The sequence below is a fragment of the Charadrius vociferus genome, unplaced genomic scaffold (genome assembly GCF_000708025.1).
Source record: "Charadrius vociferus isolate BGI_N301 unplaced genomic scaffold, ASM70802v2 scaffold156, whole genome shotgun sequence".
Classification (NCBI taxonomy): domain Eukaryota; kingdom Metazoa; phylum Chordata; class Aves; order Charadriiformes; family Charadriidae; genus Charadrius; species Charadrius vociferus.
In genome coordinates, this window is record NW_009649042.1 from 1,223,960 (window position 1) to 1,250,450 (window position 26,491).

Consider the following 26,491-nt stretch of genomic DNA (forward strand, 5'->3'; position numbering starts at 1 on the left):
TAAACATGTAAAAGGTGCCTAAAAAAATGAATGAAATGCAATTATGCATTAGCATGTGTCCATGCTGTTTTGGGAAAGGGCCCTACATTCCACATTATTTGAAGAAACTTCTAAGTACATTTCTGAAATTCCTATGTCATAAAAGAGCTTAAAAGAAACATTACTTAGAACGTTACATAGAAAAGCATAGGAATCCAAGAAAATAAGGCAAGGGAAGGCAGTTCTTTGCAACTTAATCCATTCATCGTAAATGAAACCAAAATGCAATAAAGAAAATAGTCATTTTGGTTTATTTTTTTTATGTTTATTCAAAAGATATAATGCCTACTTCCTGAATACACTACCTTAAGTTCAGTTACTATGAACATAGCATATATACTCAAAGGAAGTAAATGATCAGCACATATATATGCTGGTACAGAGAAAGTACTTACTGTATTTGTTGCTCCTGGTACTGCCCATTATTATCCTTCTTTTTGTTGCCTTACTTTTGATTGGTAAAGTTAAGACTCAAAACTTGTCAAAAGGTAAAAAAATCACTTGAACACTGAGAAATACTGGGCAGTTTCAGAAAATTGACGTATCTTCCTTTACGGATATATTTCTTCTTACTGCAGATCTAATGCATTTGAAGTGCTGGCACTCGATGGAGTTAGTACTGGGATACTTCAGTTTTATACAGCCCAGGAGAGTGCTGACTGGCTGAGAGCAATATCAACTAACATCAGTGATTTGACACTTCAAAATGTATGTTACTTTCTGCATATTTTCTTGTCTATGCTATTGTAAAATTATTTCTAATTTTCCAAGGGTAGAAAATAATTCACATTTAAGATACAATATATAAAATGCATGTGTATGGGGAGGAAACGGAGAAAGGAAAGAGCAGGGAGACAATGTCTGGTCAATCAAAAGTATCAAGAAGTTTTCAAGACTTGCAGTGTTATCAAAGAACAAAAAGCAGTATAAAATCAAAAGTATTTTTTATTTTAAAGACTTTCTAAGGCAAAATATTTATCCTTTCTGGTCATTTCACAAGGTTTAGATATGACCAAATATTTAATTTTAAATTTTTGTAATTAAAATGTGCTTGCAGTTAGTATTTGGTGATTTTGAAGTAGGCATGTGGAAGTTCTGTAGCTGGTGAAGTGTGACCTACAGAGGCTTATAGGAAGACAGTATTTTACCTCTCTAAGTTGTCTAAGAGTTGATTTATCTAAGGTCATATTATTCCATCTTTCTCCCTAGAAGTATAAAGGTACTTATGTTGTTTTAAGTTATTCCTGTAAATTCATAAGTAGCATTTGCTATTGCAAGCAGAAGCATTAAATAATCCCTGGAGACACAGAATATTATTATTTGGACAGCACATTATTATTCCAAGCAAAAGCAACTGAAAACTATTGAAGATTCTGGAATGAATCATAAAATTAAATAGGGAACTCGATAACGTACAATATTGAAAATATATTTGAGTCTTTTTGAAATGGTAGAGTTGATGATGAAAACATAAGAGCACAGCTGTCCCTGGAAGAATTGCCTGTGCAGGTTTTTAATCTTTTTTAATTTAGATGTGTTCAGACTATAACTTCTTTTATAAATTATGATTTCGTAGTATGTCTTTAATTTATACTTTGTACTCTAGGTTAATCATTGCTTAGTTCTTCCGATTATATTGAGTAATTTTTTTATTGGATTTCGGTTGGTCAAAACAGATTATAAATTGAATTTTCTGGTCTTCAAAAGTTCCCTGGAATCACATTTGATCACAGTAGTTCATTTATTACGTTAATTGTTTTTAAATATTCAATTGCTTAAGCAAAGTCTGACAAAATCAAACATTTTTGCTTATGACGTATTCTTATAAATATTCTCTATTCTCTGTTTTGTGATTGACATCATTTACAGGGTATTGGTATTTGATAATTCTAAGAAAGCAATGTAAATTATTCATGAAATTTCATAATTCTTTCTGTGTGAACAGCAAAAACAAGTGTATGGTAATATTTTTAGAGCACTTCCAGTTCATAGCTACTAAGCCCAATTCTTTTGCTTTCTAAAGAAATCCACTGAACAGAAGCCAATCCAAGGATATAGCTGAATAAGACAATAAAAAGTGGCTATAAATGCAAACAGGTTTTATTAGTCATAGGGTTCTAGTCTGTTTTTTTTCAAATGCACTATGTGCAGTAGCATGTGTCCTGACATAGTATCTTCACTGTGTTGTGACCTGTCTGCAGCAATATTTTATTATATACTGGTTACTTGTGTTGGTCTTCTCCATTACCTATTGCAATAGTGCATTCTCTAAACAAAGTAGTCCCTGGTGTTCGTATAAGTGGCTGTGCTGGGGAGGGGTCTCACAAGCAACAGCCGTGATAAATTCACGTTTTGTGTTCTTCGTGAGATAGAGTGTAAACTCTATGCAGATCGTTATGAGAAGCGAGTAAACTTTTTGCTTGGACTTAGTGCTTTACAGGTTTTGTCAGGTGAGCAGCCTGTGGTACACCTGGAAAGGTCTGGCCAGAGCATTATTTTAATTACTGATCATCAGAACAGGAGATGTAATGGTCAGTGAGAATCCCTTTTATTGCAAACCATTTTTTAAGACCAGGACTGTGAGGTTGGACTGCAACTAAAGTATACAGCAAAAGAAGGGTGGTGAGGGCTCCCCGCCTCCTGGCAGCCAGGGGACACAGATGGTTTGACATCCCCAGTGCTTAGGGCAAGGCCTTGGGATTAGGCTTCTTGAAAATCCATTTTGAATGCTTTTTATTACCCTAATACTATATCATCTCACAAAATGATTCTTTTCTTATCATACTTCTGAAATTAACGTTAGGGAATGGATCTGTAATTCCGCACAGTTTTTTCCTGTTTCTGCCCTTCTCCACTTCTGTAGAGTGTCTCCCTCATTCTCCACGAGTACCTGAAGATAATCACTACTGGTTCAGAGCTTATTTCAGATAAGCCCTTATCTACTTAAAGGTTAATTTCTTGAGTCCTTGCTGACTCTTAAGTTCAATTGCTTCTCCAAATATTTAAACTATTAATTTCCTATTCTGTTCTATACCATCATCTCTGTACATAAATTAATTGCTAGATGCATGATCACAATGGACCTTCTTGCTGATACTATTGGCATAAAGAATGTCAGCATTCTTACCTGACCTATTACTAAGTATTTAAGCAATACTTTCTATTGTTCACTTTTCACTTCTACACATTTTTAGATTTTCTCTGCGCTCATACTTGTTTCTTGACTTTAGCAACTTCCTGCACCTTAGTCATTCTTACTTCATCAATGCCTACTTGTGCCAATCCCGTATAGATCTTTGTCATATAGTTTGCAGATGATTTTGAATAATTTCTTTTAGAATTGTAGTTCTTAAAGAGCTCCCAATACAGATTATTTTCTTACAGTGCACCCTATCTTTCATGTATCACTTTACCCTACTATATTTTGCTATTTTACCCTGATACCCTGATGTCTCATTCAGCAATTGGCAACTGATCAGATCTCCTGCTGATGCCAGAAGACAATCCTAATGTAGGCTGTACAAAAATAGCTCTGCCACAATGTGACACTTCTGCTAACGTCAGACAACTTTTTTGAAGTACTGAAACATCTAACTTCTATGCAAAGGCAAGCTCTCTAGGGATCAAGTGTAAAGGAGGAGTTGTCTTTCAATAGTGAAGATGTGAGAAGTCGTCGCTGCGTAAGGATGCTACCTCTGGATGTTAGCATATCGAGGAAGTGTTACTTGGTAGATGAGAAATAATAATTCCAGTACTAGCCTGGAGAGAGTTAGTTATTCTAAGACAGAAGAGCACGGGGAATACTGCAACATGGAGAAAGATGTAAGGGTACCTTTTCAGCCCTCCTTACAGATATGTGTCTTGTGTGCTTAGCTCGGAAAATCTCCCAGTAACTGTCAGGTTTACAAGCAGTATGGGTTGCTTTTCTTTCTAAGGACCCTTACCACAAATTATTCATCGCTCTGTTCATATTCATGTTTTCCACATACTTTTCTACCAGCATGAAACTTTCCTATCATCTTCTTTTGTGATTCAATCCCCCATCTTGTCAATGTTCTCACATTTACCTTTCACAGAAGAAAATAGAGATGAATCAGCACCTCACATTTATTTCTTCATACACCTCTTTTCTCACAGAGGGAGGTACAGTTGAAGAAACTGAGGGGAGAGAGGGAACAGAAACTGGCAGTGAAGCTGCCGTGATGAAACAATAAGTACAGGAAACAACTTGATCTGCATGTGCTTCTCACTGCTCCTGTTCTTAATTTGTTCAGCTAGAGGGTTCTTTGTTGCCTGAAGTGGCAATGATGTGCTGGAGATGGTTTTTTTAGGAGAGAGTTCCTTGGAATAATTTATATTTCTCTCTCTGTTATCCACCGTTCAGATAGCCAGCTATTAAACATGTGCAGCTTTTCTCGTGGATTTTAATTATTTTCTTTGAAACATAACACTGAACATTAATGTAGTCATGATCAGTAGAAGCATCTAAAGGTAATACTGCCAGTTCATTTACATTATAGAGACTTGTTTCTTATATTTATAACTTTCTCAAGGTTTTTTTTTTTCCCGAGGATATTCTAATGATGTTATTTTTTAAAAAATATTTACCAATAAATGAGTAGTTCATAAGCAGGTAAGAGAACAAGTTAAGGTGCAGTTGTCCCACTTTAAACATTATTTATGGGTTTTTTTATAAATCATTCCAGCAGCTTCATTGGAGGATGGTAGAAACTTAGAATTTGGCTTCAAAACAGGGTTATTAATCTGTATCATACTTATGCCTTTGACAGCTTTTTTAATAGCGTATGTCATGTGTGTATACCTTTTCTTTTACATCTTTATGTAGATGTATGTCTAAGTGATACTCTATATCACAGTGGAGTGAAATTTCTGTTTGAATGGGGAGAGACTTCTGAAATATGAGCTTTGAACAGGCTTATAAAAAAAGAGCACTGAGGAGGTCGGTCTGTCTTTTTACAGCAGAATGCGGGGTACATGTAGATGGAAACAAAATCCTTGTGTGTAGGAAGCAATATACAAATTTGACTGCTTCAGTGATTATACAAACAATTCTATTCCCCGGGGTGAAAACACATGGTAATATTTCTTTGCTGCTGCTTTTTTTGTTGTTGTTTGTAAACTCAAAAATTTCCATTTGAAAGTACCACAGTTCAAGCCATTGAGGTTGTAATGTGAAGTCAGTAAGGGCAGGAATCACATCACCTAAATTTAGCCAAGCAACAAGCAGTCACATAAGATCCTCTTATATCCAGGGGGAAAAAAAAAGGTGCCTCTCTCTGGTGTTTGAAAAGAGAATATAGGTATATTAGATGTATAACTCTTTCCTTTTTCTTGGCTTACCAAAGTTAAGTAAGATAAATCCCAGCCTGGGAGGTATTTAGAGTTTGGTATATGGTTCTGAATCATTTCATCCCCATTCTGTTCCTGCCCTGTATGTATTCATTTAGAACAGAGAATAGGAATTACAGTTGCTTAATAGTTCCTTTTCCAAGTTGCCTGCCATCTTCACAGATCCAGTTTTTTGGGGTTAGTTTCCCTGCTGTCTCCAACTCCCGTTACTGTACTGCAGTGCTGAAAGCTCCTGTGCTGCCAGCGAGGTGTAGCGTATCCTGTTTGAATTCCTGTCTCTCTGCACCAGCTGTGGAGGCATGTAGAGAACATGTGGCGCCAGATGAAGTGGAGATTGCATACTTCTCTCACCTCAGCCCCGTGACATAGGGACATAATGTGGTGCAGAAGGAGATCTTTCCTCTCCCCAAAGTTACGTAAGGGCTGCAGCCGTCCCTGCTTTGAATAGGGAATGAGCTACAGCTGTGCAGTGAATAGCTGTGGAGTCCAAAGCGTTCTTCCCTATTGCTTTTACCAGTGGGAAGCTGGACTGGTTATGAGGGTGCTCTTCACAATACTCTACCCTCATTCTGCAGAAAAACTGCACAGCCAGTCTCACACACATTGTTCCAGGCACGTCTGCACACAATAAAACAATAAGGAGGATAACAAAATTTCTTCCTATCATAGATTAAGTAGTTTGACTGAACCAAAAAGGAGGGTGAAAGGAGACAGGATCCCTGGTAGCTCTGTTTATTTGCACTGTTTTATGCTATAGGGGTCTTATTATTCAGCATGGCTTTGGCCACCTGCAAGGAAATAATATTTTGTGTGTGTATAACATAAGTCATGTTATGTATTTGTCTCTGAAGCACGCACTGGAGGAAGGTTGGAGCAGGGTGTGACAGCATTCCTACTGACATTAAAGTATTCCAGGTGCCTTTACATTATGTCCTGCACAACTGCTCAGGATTAAGTCTACACCAAATCAGACTGGTGAGGTGTGCTTCCTTCTGCAATACTGGCCATGTCACCAATTTGTTTTATCTGAGTTACAGGGTGGGGTCTTGAGTTCCCCCTGGTTTGTTACTGTTGGGGCTTGGAGAGCACCAAGAAGCTCTGCCATCTCTTCCGCCTCCGAGAGTGCTCCAGGCCACCTCTGGCATGGTGCAGCCATGCAGCCTGGGGTCAGGCTGCAGTAGGCAGAGCCGTGTGCGAGAGCTGCGAGGAACATTGCTGTGGGCCACACACTCCACTTGGCAGCTGCACATCGTCTCCGTCCTCATCATTGGTCCTCATATGTGCTGTGGTGCAGGTGCCAACACCGGGAGGCTGTGACCTGCCTCTATTGTGGTGGTTCCCGTTCCTCCTCTGGGGTGGCAGGGAGGTGGTGGGGAGCATGGCAGTGCCCCTCAAAGGGGCTGGCAGGCTCTCTTGGCACAAGGTCATGTGAGGCCTGTCAGATGCCCCAGGCTCCCAACAGGTCTGGCCACCTCATCCCCAGAGCCTCAGTCACTCCCAGCTGTCTGACCTACCAGCACACCTGCACCATTTGACCACACAATTAAATTGAAACAAGCTGCAAAAGTGAGCATATGGGGGAGAAGGAGGCCTGATAGCCCGTGCTGGGTTAGGACTGACTGGTGAATTCCTACAGCCCTGAGTCTTGGTATAACCCTGTCTCCATACAGTCAAGGCTCCTGCTGTCATCATGTACTCCTCCACATCGTGTTTTGTCCTAGGGTCATTTTGTTTATGGTCATAGATAATCCACTCTATGCAGAATAATAACTTGTTATTGCCATCTATTAGGTACAAGAGTGTGATATGTGTGTGTATACATTTTATATACTTTAAATAAATATATACCTATAGCTTTAATATACCTATATATCATTACATCCCACAGCTGTATTTTGCTAAAACCAAGTAGGCAATATTCTCATGGTCATTAGATATTTATGTTATGCCTAAACAAGCTGTAATACAGCTCCAGGCAGTCCAAGACAAGTCCAGACAAACCCTCACACATCCTGAGGCCTCTGTCATTGGCGTAACACAAAGCCTCTTGGCATCTTACAGGTGCACTGGGTCTGGTGGGGATGAAGGTAACTTTCTTCATAGCAGTCATATGGTGCTGTGTTTTGTACGTTGTGTGTTAACAGCAGACCAATGCTTTGGCTGTTGCTGAACAGTGCTTGCACAGCATCAAGGTGTGGCAGTGCCCCTCAAAGGGGCTTTTTCTCATTCTGACCCCTGCCCCCGCCCTCAGCAAGGGATAGGCAAGGAATTGGGAAGGGACACAGCTGGGACAGCTGACCTTAGGGATGCCATCCAGAGGGACCTTGACAGGCTGGAGATGTGGGCCCCTGTGAACATCATGAGGTTCAGCAAGGCCAAGTGCAAGGTCCTGCACATGGATCAGGGCAATCCCAAGCACAAATACAGGCTGGGTGGAGAATGGATTGCGAGCAGCCTTGCCGAGAATGACTTGAGGGTTTGATTGATAAGAAGCTCAACATGTGCTGGCAATGTGTGCTCGAAGCCCAGAAAGCCAACTATATCCTGGGCTGCATCAAAAAAAGCATGGCCAGCAGGTTAAGGGAGTTGATTTTGCCCCTCTACCCCATTCTGCTGAGACCCCACCTGGAATATTTCATCCAGCTCTGGAGCCCTCAGCACATGGACCTGTTGAAGCAAGTCCAGAGGAGGGCCACAAAGATGATGAGAGGGCTGGAGCACCTCTCCTGTGAAGACAGGCTGAGAGAGTTGGGGTTATTCAGCCTGGAGAAGAGAAGGCTCTGGAGAGACCTTATTGCAGCCTTTCAGTACTTAAAGGCGGCCTACAGGAAAGATGGGGAGGGACTCTTTAGCAGGAATTGTAGTGATAGGACAAGGGGTAACGGTTTTAAACTGAAATAGGGTAGATTTAGATTAGATGTTAGGAAGAAATTCTTTACTGTGAGGGTGGTGCGACACTGGCACAGGTTGCCCAGAGAGGTGGTATATGCGCCATTCAAGGTCAGGTTGGACGGAACTCTGAGCAATGTGATCTAGTTGAAGATGTCCCTGTTTATTGCAGGGGGGTTGTACTAGATGACCTTTAAAGGTCCATTCCAACCCAAGCCATTCTATGATTCTGTGATTTCGTGATAACATTTTGCTCAGCAATAGAAGTGACATAGCAGACAAAGAAGGTGGAAGTTTGTCTTCCAAAGTGGCTGTTGCTTGGAGACTGGTCGGGCATCAGTCTGCCTGTGGGAGGCAGCAAGTGATTGCCTTTATATTACTTGTTTTTATCCCGTTTCCTTCACTTATTAATCTCTCTTTATCTTCACCCACAAGTTCTCTTGCTTTTGCTCTTACTATTCTCTCACCCTTCCTGCTGGGAGGGGGAAGAGAGCGAGTGACTGTGTAGGTGCTCAGCTGCTGGCCAAAGTCAACCCACCACAACAAGCAGTGGCATTACCATATTTACTGAGCTACATGGCTGCAGACATGCTCTGCTTCCAGTGATTATCCACAGATTTGATCTTACAAATCACTTGCCATGATACAAGTGATAGCCCTGGGTTCCTTCTGCTCTATTCCTGTGGCAATTGTAGTTTTTCCTGTGCTTAGCTGTGGCTTTTGGTCTTCTATCACAAGATTTCAATTTGTTATCAAACAGACTTTTTGATGACAAGATCCTTTGGAAGTACTCATCAACTGTAGGACATTTTGCAGCTTATAATCTTTGTGTATAGGGCAGTCCGTCTTTCCAGTCATTTAATCTTTTTCTGTCTAGATGCCATATCGTTATTACACTTACTAATACCGCATTTTAAAGAAGTGTTTCACTTTACAGAAGGGAATATCTGTCAGGGTTTGTCCACCACTCATCTATGCAAACCATGACTGCCAAAGAAAAGCCAAAATCAACAAAACTCATTAACTGAACAGAGAGGAAAAAGAAAGATATGTAACTTTATCTTGAAGAGTAAACTAAAAGGAAAGTCTAAACAATATTCTCTTCATCTTTAAACATGTGTTATCCTCTGTGGCCTTCATTTCACTTAATTCCATGCCTCATTTGTAGATCTGCTTAAGCAATTGCTTAACTAAGACCTAAGTGAGGTGTTTACAGTAAAGTGTAATATTTCCACTCAGGATGGCAAAGTTAAATTCATAAATGCAACTCTTTATGAAGGATTTAATGAAAAGGCCAACAGGAAGGCCAACAGGAAGGGTTTCTTTAAGTATATAGGAGACAAAAGGAAAACTAGGGAAAATGTGGGCCCGTTGTTGAATGAGACAGGTGCTGTGGTGACGGATGATGCAGAGAAGGCGGAGTTGCTAAATGCCTTCTTTGCTTCTGTCTTCACTGTTTGGGCCAGTCCTTGTGAGACCCAGACTTTGCAGGTAACAGAGAAAGTCTGGGGGAAACAAGACTATCCCTTGGTTGACAAGGAGCACGTTAAAGATCAGTTAGATAAATTGGATATACATAAATCCATGGGGCCTGATGGGATGCACCCTCGTGTGCTGAGGGAGCTGGGGGAAGTCATTGCTGGGCCTCTCTCCATTATCTTTGAAAGGTCCTGGAGGACAGGTGAGGTGCCTGAGGACTGGAGGATAGCCAATGTCACTCCAGTCTTCAAAAAGGGCAGGAAGGATGACCCGGGAAACTACAGGCCGGTCAGCCTCACCTCCATCCCTGGGAAGATGATGGAGCAGCTTGTTCTGGGAGTCATCTCAAAGCACCTGGATGAAAAGAAGATTATCAGAAGTAGTCAACATGGATTCACCAAGGGGAAGTCATGTCTGACTAATCTGATAGCCTTCTATGACAAAGTAACTAGATGGGTGGATGAGGGGAGGGCAGTGGATGTTGTCTACCTTGACTTTGGCAAGGCTTTCGACACTGTCTCCCACATCATCCTCACAGGAAAGCTTAGGAAGTGTGGCTTAGATGAATGGACAGTGAGGTGGATTGAGAACTGGCTTACAGATAGAGCTCAGAGGGTTGTGGTTAGTGGCGCAGAGTCTAGTTGGAGGTTAGTAACAAGTGGTGTCCCTCAGGGGTCAGTACTGGGCCCAGTTTTGTTCAACATATTCATCAATGATCTGGATGAAGGGATAGAGTGTACCATCAGCAAGTTTGCTGATGACACAAAACTGGGAGGAGTGGCTGACACGCCAGAAGGCTGTGCTGCCTTACAGCGTGACCTCGCCAGGCTGGAGAGTTGGGCAGAAAGAAACCTTATGAAGTTCAACAAGGGTAAGTGTAGGGTACTGCACCTGGGGAGGAATAACCCCATGCACCAGTACAGGTTGGGGGCTGACCTCCTGGAGAGCAGCTCTGTGGAGAGGGACCTGGGAGTCCTGGTGGACAACAGGATGACCATGAGCCAGCAATGTGCCCTGGCGGCCAAGAAGGCGAATGGCATCCTGGGGTGCATCAAGAAGAGTGTGGCCAGCAGGTCGAGGGAGGTCATCCTCCCCCTCTACTCTGCCCTGGTGAGACCGCATCTGGAGTACTGTGTCCAGTTCTGGGCTCCCCAGTTCAAGAAAGACAGGGAACTGCTGGAGAGGGTCCAGCAAAGGGCAACAAAGATGATTAGGGGACTGGAGCACCTTTCTTATGAGGAAAGGCTGAGGGACTTGGGTCTCTTTAGTCTAGAGAAAAGAAGATTGAGGGGGGATCTTATTAATACATACAAATACTTAATGGGAGGATGCCAGGGGGATGGGAGTAGTCTTTTTTCAGTGGCACCCAGTGATAGGACGAGGGGTAATGGGCATAAACTTGAACATAGGAAGTTCCATCTTAACATGAGAAGGAACTTCTTTACTTTGAGGGTAGTGGAGCACTGGAACAGGCTGCCCAGAGAGGTGGTGGAGTCTCCCACTCTGGAGACATTCAAAACCCGCCTGGACGCTGTCCTGTGTAACGTGCTGTAGGTGACCCTGCTCTGGCAGGAGGGTTGGACTAGATGATCTCCAGAGGTCCCTTCCAACCCTAACAATTCTGTGAATTCTGTGATAACTAAGACCTAAGTGAGGTGTTTACAGTAAAGTGTAATATTTCCACTCAGGATGGCAAAGTTAAATTCATAAATGCAACTCTTTATGAAGGATTTAATGAAAACTCTGATAAAAGGCTTTCTGTCTTTTGAGTCCTTGGTTTTGTAAATCTAGTGTAATAGTAAAAATCTAGTATTTATGCACTGAATGATTTAATTTCTTATAAATACAATTTGGAAATATTAATACAGTGTTCAATAACTAAGTCAATGCTAATTGCATCACAGAAACTCTTCAGCGTATTAATAACTCTGTGTATTCTTCCATCTGTCTTTCATAGATGAAAATGGCAAATAAATGCTGTTCTCCCTCAGACCAGGTAAGACTTCCATGATACTATCCAATTTTTTACATTCTTGTCATTGTATTGAGTTGCAAAATTTGTAGAGCTTACATACCCACATTTAGTCAGTTTTAAAATTCTAAAAACAAGTTTTCTATGGTTTGAAATTATTAAAATACCTACTTAATCAGCAGATTCTCACTAATCCGCAGTAATGAGTAGAGTCCTCCACTGCAGACCTAAAAAGTGGATTAGATGGAGCTATGAAATAAATGAGAGGGGGAACTCACAACCAGGTCTTGGAAAGCATAGTGTATGTTTGGATGCAGTATTACAACAGTGAGTCTGACAAGTTAACTCTGTATTTCCATCACATATGGTGCACAGATAGCCAAGGAGTGTATTATAAATCCAATCTGTTATGCAAGTGTCGTGCTGTGCAGACTACGTTTGCTATGACTGTTTGTCTGGGACTTTTGGAGCTCAGGAGCCTGATGAGATATTTCTTCTGCTCCAACTAGCCAAATGCCCTGAAGACCCAGAAGAATTTACTGCACTGGAAACTATTCTTATATCTTGTAGCATTGCAAAGAGCTTTTTCATTTACTTTGAAAAATAGAATAGTAGCATTTTCCAGGTTAATTCTGTAATTCTGGCAAGTACTTTGAAACTTTTATTATAAGACTAATGAGTTTCACTTACCTGTGCTTTCCTTGCATCTATCTGGCATTGAATCATTACCCAGGAACAAAGAGCCCAGTCCCTGCTGTTTCCAAAAATGCTGGGTTTGTAGATTATAAAAGTGAAAATTAGGCAAGGTGTCTTTTGTACTGTTTTACTACAGAAATTTGTTATGGAATTTTATTACAGAAGTTGAAGAATGAGTCAAAAAATTCTTCATATGAGGATCAAATAAATATTTATTAGTTTGACAACTTGTATACTCTTTCATATGTCACCATTTCATCGTCTCATTTGTAAAATCTACTAGGACATTTCTAGAGTCTTCTAGAGGTTATTAAAAATATTTAACCATTGACATTTTCTTACACAGGAAACTGTTTTCTTATCTTTGGGTCAGTACTTTGGAAAAAAAACCCAACAACCTCAAAAACCTCTACAGACTTTAATTCTATGTACAGTAGATAATCAAGTTACCCTGAAACACAAAATAAATACCTGTTCTGTATAAGAAGGGGGAATTTAATTGCTCTATCTGCCATGGCTTTTAATTATTAATTAAACTGATATGAAAAACAGGTGATTATGACTGCCAGCAGAAAAGGTATTGAATTTGGCTATTTTTTGTTGGATGAACTCTCTACTACAGATAATTGAGTAACTATTCCAAGTTTATTCATATCAGTTTGGGCACACATCATGGATTAAGTTGAAAAAAAAGGAAGACATATTCATCCTCAATTTTTAAAAAATATTGGGGACAGTCATACAACCTATCACTAAATACCTAATTTGATTTCCTAAATAGAGAGGCTAGTCCCCATAAACTGCCTAGGTAGTCAGTGCAGAAAATTATTCTGTTCCAGAGAGTTGTTCTAATGTAGAACTCGATATCCGTTCTTTAAATCATCCTTTATAGGAGCCTCTTTTTCTGTCTTGACTATACTGAGGTCCTAAGAAGCGTAGCCTCTTAGCGTATCAGCTAAAGCAGGTGCCTGAAGCTAGGTAGTACAAATATATCCCACTTTTTCCATTCCAAATATGAAAAGAAGGGAAGATACAATTAGGACCTTAATTTTAGGATTTTATAATTTAAGATGGGACTGACAGCAACAAACATTGGATTGTTCTCTGCAGGTTATAATGAATTTGGGCAGATCAAGTAAATAAAACCAGCCAACACAAAAATATGAAAGGAGAAAATGTTAAAATTCCAGACTCTAACATGTCCTGAGAAAATTTGCTTTAAAGCAACCAGAATGTGAATCTCATATATATATCACAAAGGAATAAAATAAAACTTGGCAATTATAACTGAAAGCAGAAGAGGACCTGATCTGCCCTAGATTAGTGCAGCCTGTTAATGTCAGTTATATAATGTTTGTACAAACCTGAATAGCTCTTCTTAATATGATCGATTTAAAATTTAGAGAAAGGATAAGCCTAAGAGATTGAAGGTCACTTGAAGAACTGCCTTGAAGTAAAATTGGTGATAGCTGCAAATTTATCTTAGCTTTTGAGTAGGGACATCCCTGAAGAATTAAACAGGTCCGTAGAGTTTCATTATTGTGTCGCCTGCGGTGAGTTTTCGTCATTACCTTTAGAGTTCAACTTAATCTTTCATAAAGGGACGAGGTTGAATCAGGATAGGTTTCATTCAGGTTCTTTTTTTCATAGGTCATTAACAAACTGTGATTCAGGGTCAAGAATGTAAAAAATTACTTTGCTAAATCTGACTTTCTTCCTTGTCTTTCATATTGCCCCTGACTGGTTTTACTGGAAACTGAGTCTCCAAAATGTGATGAATTCTGTGAGCACATAACTAAAGAAAATTGGAAAGTGAAAGGACTAAGATATTGGTTCTGACATCTAAACCAGCTGTATTTGTGGGTGTCTTTGCCAAAAGAAGGGGTCAAACAAAGAGTTTGGACTTTGCCCTGTGCCTGTGATCCAAAGTTAGAACGAGGTAGTAGGAAAGGTAGTAGTAGTTGTAATTATTATGAATATATTCGTAATGTTAAAATAAACAGTACTGGGTCATGAAGCTAATTGGCATCATCTGGCTACTGCCACACTTCTAAATTCTCTTCTCCCACCAAAGCAGGGTGTCTGCGTTTAAACTGCTTGTTGGAAATTATTCCCACCAACGCTTAAATCCCAGACTGTCCTTGGGAATTGTTTGGAGAGTTCTAGTTATGCCAGGGCATGTCATGCTAGTTAGTGCACGTCAAAGACTACTAGGATTTAACAAGTATGCAGGGATTACATGAATTTGAAAGGTATTAAATAAGTACCACTGCTGAAGCTCTGGCTCTAAGTGTATGTATATCCTGTGTAGATGACGAAGCACACAGCATCTATGCACTGTATACTTTTCAAACGTATTGGTGCTCCACAAGGAGAGAGGGGGATTGAGCCAGATTGTACGTTGTTTTATTGACTGTGGAGGCTGTTTACAGCCACCATTCTCCAGATATTGTAGCTTTTGTTTCTCCTTAATATAATTTATTACAGTGCTCTGGGGACTTGAAGGCACTTGATTCTGTGTTATCAGTAGACAGATTTGGGACTCAGTTTTCAAGAAAACACACACTGTTTGGTTACTCTATATTTTTTATGAAACAGTAAATTAGGCAATTCTCTGTCCAGAAAAACTACTTGCAAGGTTTCTGATTTTGTTTGCTGCATGTTTTTTTTATGTTTTTAAGACTAATATGATCATGTCCTGTCCTCCACTAAAACAATACAGTTTGTTCTCAGTAAAAAGAGGAAAATACCCATCAGATACTGTCTATTTATCTTTTTTTCTTGTGATTCTGTAAAGCAGATTTTCACTACTTCCGATGATGTCTCTTCCCTCCTTTGTTTTGATTTTTTCAGTGACCTCTTTATTGACCTCTAGAGGAAATCATACAGAAAATGATATCTAGAGACCGTGATTGTAAAAGCATAGCATGTGATAGTAATAGGAAAGTCAGGACACAGATTAAGATGCAACCACCAAGGGACAGATGGGTAACAAAAAATTGCCCTCTAAATGTATTAAGAGCAAGAAGACAAAGGAAAATCTTTGTCTTCTACTCAGCATATCAGAGGTCAGCCTCCACTAAAAAGGTCAACTGCAAAAGATGGTTGTTGCAAATAATACTATCAAAACCCAATAAAATCTCAGATTACAATACAGAGGGAAGTTTTGGTGATGTGTATCCTTTTAATGCCTGGTGATATTTGAAAAACTGGTCAAAGTAATCTCAGAGCCATTATCAAGATATTTCAGGGAATTTGTGCCTGCCAGGTGACACATCAAAAGATTAGGAAAGGGCAAACATCATGGCTATTAATGGAAACAGAAAGAGAAGTTGGAGAGTTAGAGACTAGTCAATTTAACTTCAATCTCTAGAAAGAAATTTGAAATAAATAAACAAAATATTTGTATGCAGCTGCAAGATAACAAATGAATGACTGCCCTGAAGGATTTGTGAAGAATAAACAGTGACAACCAATCTAATTTCCTCCTGTGATAGTATAACAGATCTTGTGGATGGGTGACAGGAGGTTGCTGCAATGTATCTTGATTCCAGTAAGATTTATGACATTTCTTGACATTACAGTATTTTAAGCCAGTATTATACAGATTTGGTTGTACAGACTTTGTTGGATAATCCAATAATAGGTATAAATGGTTTACTTTCAGAACTGACATATTGACTAGAAGTCCTGAAAAGGTCTGTCCTGGATCCAATTCCCTTGAATACTTCCTTTATACTGCCTTAGCAAAAGCAAGCTTACTAGTTTTGCAGACATGAAGCTTTAAAATGCAGCGTTAGACATAAGAATGATCTTGACATATTGAAGAATGAGTCTGAAAAACAGGGTGGAAGCTAATTAGGGTACAACACATCGGCAAGAATAATCAAGTATGTGGGAGCAGCTGTGGGAAACAACTGGAGAAGTTGTTACTGGAAAATACTTGAAAAGTATCTGGGGATGTAAATTCTTTCAGGAAGGTTAGTTCCATCCTCCACTGCCTTGCTAACACTTGGGGAGGCCATCCCAGATGCCAGTCAGATAAAAAAGACAGTCAGAGAAAATAAATACAACAGGTTCATTGTTATGATTTATTATTATAGCTCATCATTACATCAGGTTGTGGCAGTCAGGTACAGGACTGATCAACAGAGACCCCCAACAGCCCCATTCTTATGGTTTACATTATATTCCTTTTTTCTGCCATTTTCCCCCCTCCCAAATAAGGAACTCACCCACATTTTACTCCTCCTCCATTGGCCCTTACTTTTCTGATGTTTACATATTTATTTGGTTATTTCAGCCTTAATCTGTGATACTACCACCACTGTCTGTAAGTCAGCACCCCTTTTTCATTATCTTTTGACATTCTTCACCCATTCTTCACTTCTTTTTCATGTATTTCATCTGCTACTTTATCGCCGTATTGTTTTATTGGTATAGCTGCAGGCTTGAGTAGGCCAACCAACTTCTCCCGTTGCATTGTATGCAATGTCCAGCAGTTTCTCACATTTTTACCTTGTCAGTTTAACATCATGGCAGGGCTGGCCATTTACCTGCGTGCCATAACAACCATGTCTCCTTTGTGGCATTTAAGAAAGTCAGGTATTGCGAGCTGTACCTCATTGAGTTACTGCAAGACATGCTAAGTGTTCCTTTTGCTGTAAGGCCTTGACAGGAGAACTGCATCTGATTTTGTGCACTATGTTTCCAAAAAGACATTGACCAGAGGTTTTCCATGGCCTCTGTGGACAGGTTGAAAGAAAGACAGAGAGGGAGATATGAAAAAAATATTCAGCAGTGATAACTGTGTGCTCAGAGAATAACGTGAAAAGAAGCAGGGAGTGATGCACACAGCCCAAATATTGTGCATGGATTTTTGCTCCATTTATGAACTGAATAAGGTGGGTTTTTTTTTACTCTTCCAGTCTAAGGCCAAAATCATTTGAGTCTTTAATGTATAGGGCAAAAAAAAGTCTTAAATTGTGATTACAGCGAGAGCGATTCATGTTTGACATGAGGAATAGACTTCCTCATCGCTAGTAAAGATCATAAAGTGTTGAAATGGATTCTTGTGAGAATTTATGACATCTCCATTACTGGAGATCGTTAAGACATTAAAGGAAGCATTTTTAGAAACAAAATAAGTATCATGGGTACTGCATTTTGGAGAGGGTAATGTACTAAATTTCTCAGAAGCCTCTTTTCCACTCTGTTTTTGACAATTATATGATCCTAATTCTAAATAAGGAACTTTTCAAATGTGGAGGCCTTTTCCGTTGTTCCTCATAGCAGGACTGCTGCCCCAGGTATGCCATGAACGTGTTCACTTGGCTTCATCCTGCAGAATAAAAGAAATGCGGCACATACTTTTGTAAGATCATTTTCTCTTTTTCTTTTAATTTTCTCAAAAACAGAGGAAAATATTTTAAAAATATATGTCATGTAGCAACAAAACTATTTGTCCTAATTGTTAGTCTGGAAAAGTTAGATTCTTTGCAGAAAATTTACACCTGTAGAAAAAGAGCAGAACTAAATTCCTTTAAGCATAAAAAGAGACCATGTAGAGATAGAATTGAGATCTTCCTTGGTAATTGTTTTCACTTTATTTATATGGCAGGTCAGTTATTCAATTCCTAATGAAATTCTCTTGGTCTGCTTCAGAGATTTTTTTCTGGGGCCTCAGGTCTTCCGCTGGAACAAAATTACTCTAATGGAAGAAGTACCACTTTAAAGCAGTTAAACTTTTTTACCTCTAGTGAGTTAGCTAATATGTAGTGTCTCTATGAGGTAAATAACTATTACTACTACGCTGATTTTAAAGAGAGGGAAACTAAAAAAAAACAAAAAAACAAAAAAAAACAAAAAAAGTCTAGAGATTTGCCAAACCAGACAAACCAAACCCATACATAATAGAATTCTGAAAACTGTGGTTGCATTTCTGAACATATTTCATGAAATCTCACTATGCTTTATAAAACAAATACATTCACACTATATTCATGGTATTCGTATGTCCCATTTTTTTGTGTTAATGAAATACTTTATATTAGATTACTCTTTGAAGTTGTAAGACTTCGAAACATTGGCTTCTAGAAACTCTACAGAATGTGTCAGGCAAAGGAAACCTACTCCTATTTAAGGAAAAAATGCACAAAAGTGTATTTAAGCAGTGTTTCTTACCCTAATACGCTGACGTCATCTTCCAGCTGTCAACTGGGTCATGGTGTCTCTTGCAGTGAGTGGCACAAGGCGATTCTGTCTTCGGTGAAAAATCATGGTCTCTGATTAAGCTGTCTTTCTGAGCTTCCCTTAGCTGTTAGAATATTTTTAAAAAAATATTAACAACTCTTCTTTATTCTCCTTTTATTTGTATATTTCTGCTTTGTGGATCGCAAGAAAGATTTTAGACTATACAATTTTCTGCACAGGCATGTGGTCTTCACAGCTTTTCATACCCATTGCTTTTCCATTCAATACTACAGAACTGTGATTTCACTGGATTACACCTGTGAGATCAGTCCTTCTTCAGGATTATTCTCTAATAAAAATTATGTTAACACATTACTAAGCAGAATTATCGTTTTATTGACTGGGGGACAACATATAGAAAGAAGCTGAGACTGAATTTTCAGACTGAGTTTTCTTTTTTTAAGAACTCTTTTGCAACAGCTATAGCCAACAGCTATAGTTTGAAAGGTTTTCTTTTTTTTATTTTCCCAAACTGCAGAAGAAATGATTTGAGTCTTTATTTGGTGAGGAGGAGAATAGCTTTTTAGGTGTATTTTGCTTCTCTTGTTTTAATATTGCTCAAAAATAAAGTAGTCATATAAGACATTAAAAAAATGTGAAGGACCTGAGTTTTCCACTTTTATTTAGTTTTTTTAGTTCCTGCTGCACAAACAGTGCTACTGATTTAGTATAGTATAAGAACGCATAACCAGTAAGGCAACTTACTGGTACCTGTCTCCAAGAGTGAGTTTTCTGTTCTGGATTCTAACTTGAAGAAGGATATTGTGAGAAAAGGTGAGTGATATCAGCTCCAATTTTCCCAGCCTCCTTGTTAAAACAAGCAAAGGAGAGAAACAACTATGACTACCCAGAAGGACAAATAATCTAAATTTTGCATAGGCAGCCAATTCCTGGGAAGATGCACAAATTCAGATACATACCTGTCTTCCTAGTTAGTGTGAATTAACCCTTTGGGTTAGTACAGACGTGTTGCTATTTGTGGCATTCAAACTGTGCCCAGCTTGGACTTAAAAATTTCATTCTTGATCTGAAGCACTTAAAACACTTGAGCGTTATCACTTCTATGTTCCTCTGTAGTTTCATTTCTAAAACATTATGTTTTGAATAGTAGCCATTTGGACATAACCGAATGCAATTGATGTGCAATGGAAATCATTACTGTAATGCATCAAAACTTCTAGCATTCCAAATCCTTTTTTTTTAATTATTTTTTTTTTGTTAATCATTATGTATGTGAAAGGATTGCTTTTTTTCTCCCTCAATATCTGTACTTTTCAAAACATGCAGTCTAGCACTTGCATTGAAAAAGACAAAAAAAAATTACTTAAGCTACCTCAAGATGTACTTCTCTTTGCTTTCTTAATTTTGTATTGTTCCGTTGTGCTTCATGGTACGACACTGGTTCTTAACTTGCAGGCCAAGCTGGTGTCTGCTGTAGATTCTTATCCCACTTTAATTACATAAGTGTACCCATCTGTTCTGACATTTCATACATCAGAAATCTACTTGATTTTATTTCTTCATTTCCCTCTGGAGTGTTTTGCGTCATTTACTTGTCATAACTATTTAACTAAATGTACTATACACAAAATGTACTGATTGCTTTATTAAATGTAACACATTAAGTTTCTAGTCATTGCAGCATCTAGATGCTTTATTGATGTAGGAAAAGAATAAGTGCAAATAAGAACTTTCATTTATCTGCTATGATTGGATTACATATTGTTAGTGACTTGTTTTATCTCCTCATAATGAGTGCCATTGCTCATTCTGTTCCTACAGGAACTTTTGAAAAGTGTATTAGAACACGTTAGAAACTTAATAATACATCGATGATGTATGGGTAATTTTCCACGCAGTTTCAGATAGCAGTCTCAAAGTGATTATGCAGTGTGAGAATAAAGTGGTGAAAGCAATGCTGAGAACGGGACAGTTTGTAGTGCAATGCCTTATGAACACTTCTTAAAATTTCAAATGGCGGGGTTCAATCCAAATAACAGAGCAGTTTTTATCCCCGGACTAATATTTCAGCTCGTGTACTGAGACCCAATTAAAATCTCAGTAGCCTACTTATGAACCACAAACAGCTTGTTATTGAGTACCAACACTTGGTTGCTTTTGTTCCATACTGACTTTTGTTCAACTGAATAATTATTCTTTCTCCATTTCTATGGTCTAAATGATCATTAAATAAACCAGTCAATAAGACAGATGTGTAGAAATAAAGTAAAAAATGTATTAGATTTTTTAATATCTCTATAAAAAGATGCCTTTTTTTTTCCCCAAAATACACATAAGTTAATCAAACACTCGTTCTGATAAAGGAAATTCTTCTATTTTCCTTTACTTTTTTAAGGACTTTGTGTCTTTTTAGGCAAGTATACATTTGGAATCCTCTTTTCTTTACCTTTTTTCGTCACAAATATTTTTTCATTCAATTTCCACTTTTTATATACTTGTATAGTGTCCTTCCTTTAGTTCTTTGCATTTCAATTACATAGTTTCTCCTGTATTTTTGTTCTTACTAAATTGATTTCTTTCTCCTCCTAAATGTATTTTGCTTTGTCTTTTCCTCTTTCATATTCATTAGTACTTACTTTTTAGCTTGCCATCCCGTTATCCCCAACCCATGCAAATGACAGTACTGCAGCTCTAAGCCCACTAAGCTCACCACTTATCTTCCAATAGAAATCCTTCTTCAGCTACCTAGCCTGATTATTGCTGCTTCCCCAAGAAAATATCTCATTCCATCTTTCACATTTGGTGGAGCAATCCATATTTAAATCAACTCAACCCTTGCTTTTCTCCTAAACATACAAAAATTCTAAAACCAATGAACAAACAGCTTTTATGCTGAGCGTGAGGCAGATGGGGTAGAATATGCTGTTGGGCAGTTTTGGGTCACCTGTCCTGTCCACTCCTCCCCGCAGGTGCGACCCCTCTACGCTTTTCCACTTCTGACCCTCCAACAGGACAAATAATAAAGTTATCTGCCCTTGGGTGTTATAGCAATAAGTATAAGCAGGAGCCTCTCTGCATACCATTCCCTGGCATCAACTGTAAACATAGGTCTTATCACTCTGAGAGTGAACAACGTCTGCACAATATGCTGTTAATTTCAGTATTTAAAAGAAGCCCTGCTAAAAAGTAAAGTTACTAAACAAAACTGGTTCTGTTTTACCTCAAACCAGGACACCGTACTATTTTTCTCTTCCTAAATGTATATAGGTACTGAGACTTCAGTCAGTATTCTGCAGAGATACTCTTCTCCAAGTTTTAAATTGATCTACAAATGTGCTACTTGTTGAACTTTTTCACGTCTTCATTTTAAAAAAAAATGGAACAAGTTGATGTGGGCATTGATTTTATAGGTGTCTTTTAGAAAGTTCAGGAAATGCTGCTGCGTTTTGTCTTCTAGCATCTTTCATAGTTAGGTGTTTTCGGGATTTAAAAAACTTTTGGAAGGGCTTTTACTTTGTGAGGTTTTTTAATGGCATTGAACTATTATATACCAGCTAGTTTTTCCAGATTAGTTTTTATTTTCTTTTGTAAGATATAAATCGGCAGACCATTTCTTATTTCTAATGTGAGGTATATAGTTATTTCCTTGTTCCACAAATTATATTGACGATGGAAAGCTAAGTAATGGTTTTAAAGAAAATGAAAATTGAAAAACTTTTGATGAGTTTCTGATATCTTTTGGGGATTATAGTCAAATTTGGAAACAAAAAGGGTCTTTTATATTTTTTAAGAGTTTTAAGACTTTCTCTTTGTTTTGATGATCTATTATTTGTTTTTTTCTGATTGACGTTCTTTTTTCCTGGAACTAGTTTTTTGTTAGTCATTTAAATCAAGCAGAGTCAGTGGAATGTATTCAAAATGTAGCTGAAGTATTGCTGTTTGTTTTTTTGTAGACTTTGATGAGGTGTAATTAATAGGTGACCTTATCACAATCCATATAGATCAAGAGTGATATTACAGTGTTGTCATAATCCAGTGAGTAGACAAACCATTCCCCCAAAATCTAGTCCAGTGAATGTGTTTTTGTATCTTTTTTTTTTTTTTTGTCTGAGGTTGAAAGAGATTTCAGAATAGAAAACAGCTTAACATTGAGTTTATAGCTGTTAATAATTACAAAAATTTGTTTGTCGTGTAGAGAAGGGTATACTTCTTGATTCTGATCTACAACAGGTAGACTGGTCAGTATGATGTGACTGCAATGAAAATAATAATAATACAGTTCCATTTCAGTAAAACACTTAGAACACATGCCAAAAAAAATGTCTGCAGCTAATTAGAAAATGCAGTCTTCTGTTTGTAGCTAAATACATACTCAAGAGTATTATCCCAAAGATTAAGTGCTACATTAAATCGAGGCTGTAACATTTGTAGCTCCTATCACATCTTGCAGCCATAGTTAAGAATACAACAGTGACAGGGCCTTCACGTGAATTCCACAAAAAAGGTAAAGGGAATTCGTCCTATTTCACAGATGGAAAACTTTGACATAGAGTACATTTTCATTGAAAAAAAAAAATCTCATTTTACTTCAGTGAGATAAATTCAGTGCCCATTTTCTAAATTTAGAATTTTATTCAAAGAAAATAGCTTATTTATTCAAAGGCAGTAGCTTAAAGGAGACAAGTGAATGAAGGCAAGTCTATGCTCGGGGCAGCAGGCGAATCCCCTCCTTGCCCATCCCACCTTCCCAGGTGCCTCTGTACAACAGGTATGAGGCTCTGGATGTGGAATAGCAGTCAATGGGTGATGTGGGTGACAGTCCATCTTCACCAGAGGTGTTGCCAAGGTCAGAAAGGCCTACCCCCCGTATCACAACCACCTCCACAAGGAAGGAAGGATGGATTATAGTTGTAGGTGACTCCCTTCTGAGGGGAACATAGGGTCCAATATCCCGGACAGACCCTCCTCTTAAGAAAGTCTGCTGCCTCCCTGGGGCCTGGGTTAAGGACATCACTGGGAACCTTCCTTGCCTGTTACAGCCCTCAGACTATTACCCATTACTGCTTCCATTTGGGTGGTGGTGAAGCACCAATGTGTAGTCCAAGGGCAAACAAAAAAGACTTCAGGGCTTTGGGACAGTTGGTAAGGGAAGCTGCAGCACAGGTTATGTTTTCCTCTCTCCTTCCAGTTGTGATCAGTGACGTTGGAAGAAACAGATGGGCTCAGTCTATTAATACATGGCTCCAAGGCTGGTGTCACCAACCCAGTTTTGTTTTTTTTGATAATGGGATGGCCTACAAGGCACCAGGCTTGCTGGGGTCAGCTAGGATTCACCCTTCTGAAAGGGGGAAGAGGATCTTTGCTCACAAGCTAGTGGGGCTCATTCACAGAGCTTTAAAATAAGCTTGAGGGAGGGGGGGATAATATCAGGCTTGCCCATGACAAGCTGTGGGATGACACACCAAAGTTAGAGGCATGGGATGCTAGCAGGGCCCTCAGCCTGTTGCTCTGAGATGTGCTGGCTACACTGCAGCACACCTGAAGTCTTACAGAGATGAACCAGGGGCTCCTGATGTAATAGGAGCCAAGAGGGAAACACCAGTGAGATACCTCAAAGAAATTAAGGGGTGTTCTTCTAAGAAGGTGACATGGCCGACAGTGCAGCTGAAGTGCCTCTACACCAATGCACGCAGCATGGGCAGCAAACAGGAGCTGGAAGCCACCATGCTGCTAGAAAGCTAGGACCTGGTTGCCATTACTGAAACCCGGTGGGACGAATCCCATGAGTGGAGTGCAGCTATTGATAGCTACAGGCTGTTCAGAAGAGACAGGCAAGGAAGGAGACGTGGAGGCGTTGCCCTCTGCATCAAGAAATGGATACAGTGTGAAGAGCTGTCTCTGAAGAATAGCTATAAGCAGGTTGAAAAGAATTAGAGACTGAGGCAACAAAGGGAACCTTGTAGTTGATGTCTACTACAGGCCGCCTGACCAGGGGGAGCCTATTGATGGAGGCTTCTTACTCCAGCTGCAGGAGGCATTGCGCTTGCAAGCTTTTGTCCTGCTAGGGGACTTCAACCACCCAGACATCTGCTAGAAAAGTAGCACAGTGAGCTGCAGGCAGTCCAGGAGACTCCTGGAATGCATTGAGGATAACTTCTCAAGCCAGGTAATAAGACAGCCCCTCCAGAGGGGATGTAATACTGGACCTGTTGGTCACCAATGTAAGCGAGCTAATAGGTGACGTCAAGACTGGAGTACTTAGTTTTGCCTTTTGACATGGTGGATAATTCCAAAATTATTCGGTGGGTGCTGCTGTAAGAATAAATGGTGGTGATAATGATGATGAAAGAAGAACATAATAGAGAGCCATATCCTTTGCTTTTCAATTTATTAATTTAATCAGTAAAATACTTATTAGTAAAGATTTTAATACTGTTACAAGTTAATAAATGGTGTCCATTTGCAAGTGAGCAAACATGACTTTATGAATGTAAAGGAGAATGTTGTATTGATTGTGCCCTGTGATTTGGACATTATTCTCTTTGTTTGTAGTATTTGATATTATATTACAGCACTGATAAGCTCAATATATAGTATAGTTCATAGTACATTATTGACAATACTACAGTATATTTTGTTAAAGTAATGAAGTGTCTGAACACCCTGTTTCTAAACCTTTGCTTACTACTATAGAAACAGTGTTTGTTATTAAATTTACAGAATAGCAAATAGAGAACTGGAGGTGCTGCTGTATTTCTTATGCTGTTTCTTAGATCTCCTTAGAATGTTAATGCTGGAGCTCAGTAGAATAGTATAGAGAAGGACTGTCTGGCTCAACATATTGATTTATTATTTATTTCTGAATAAATTGTTTAGTAAGAGACAGAACTGATACATTAAATAACAAAATTATTAAACAATGTGGGAGATTTTCATGATACAAGATTATGAGCATCCCTCCATACTATTAGCCAATCCCTGTCCATTCTTTCTACCTTTGTGCTCTGTTGGTAATAGTGACCGGTATGCACACTGGGCTTTCAATAGAAAAGCATTCCTGAGATCATCACATTTGTCCCAATTCTACCTGTACAACAAATGCTGAAGTTTTCATGCAATTTAATGAATGCCTTCTTCAGGCTGTTTCCACTGTCTTCTAGCAAAGGTCCGTGGGCTTAGTATATTCATAAGTGTTAGGACATTTCCCTGTATAACTCAGTATTTTCCTTAACTGAAAATGAGCAAGCTTATCAGCAATAGCTATGTATTCAGATTTGTGGATCACTCTATATTTGCAAGGGCAATATGTTCCTCTTTATGTGAAATGAAGCCTAAAATGTTTTTGTTTGTTATTTTTTGTGGGTAACCAAATTCATGATACTCTGCTACCACACTATGGCATTATTCCTTTATAAATTTGTGTTCATCTAAAAAAGGAAGCATGCTGGTTTACTTCTTGGTTTTATTTTTTCTTAATATTAATTTATCTGAAATATAAAGACGTATTGCAATACTGCTAGAGCAAAGTTGTGTAACAACTGAATTTGACATCTAATTCTATGAGAACTTAAATCATTGTGAGATTAAGTGTATATAAAAAACTATATAAACTGAAAGACAATCAGTGTAACAAAGACACTTTGTTAACAGTGGCAAACATGAGCATACAGAAAGCTGTTGATTTCAGATAAATCTAGTGATTTTTTCAGGTGTATTTTGTTAGAGGTGCATGTAACAGAAATGTCCCTATGTCCAAGTTTTGACTGTGCTATAATGTAGGATCATGTTTTTTCTAAACTGCTGGCTGAACTATTTCAATACACCTAGGTTTTC

At 38.7% G+C, this 26,491-nt stretch overlaps 1 protein-coding gene across 1 annotated transcript in view; it reads left to right on the top strand.

Annotated features, from left to right (window-relative positions):
- The window catches only part of SNTG2 (syntrophin, gamma 2), a 183,847-nt gene that overhangs the window by 110,211 nt on the left and 47,145 nt on the right, over positions 1–26,491 (top strand). Inside the window, exons 10-11 of the mRNA XM_009887927.1 lie at positions 618–747; positions 11,735–11,773. Of these exons, the coding sequence (XP_009886229.1) occupies positions 618–747; positions 11,735–11,773 (169 nt within the window). The remainder of the gene's footprint in view (positions 1–617; positions 748–11,734; positions 11,774–26,491) is intronic.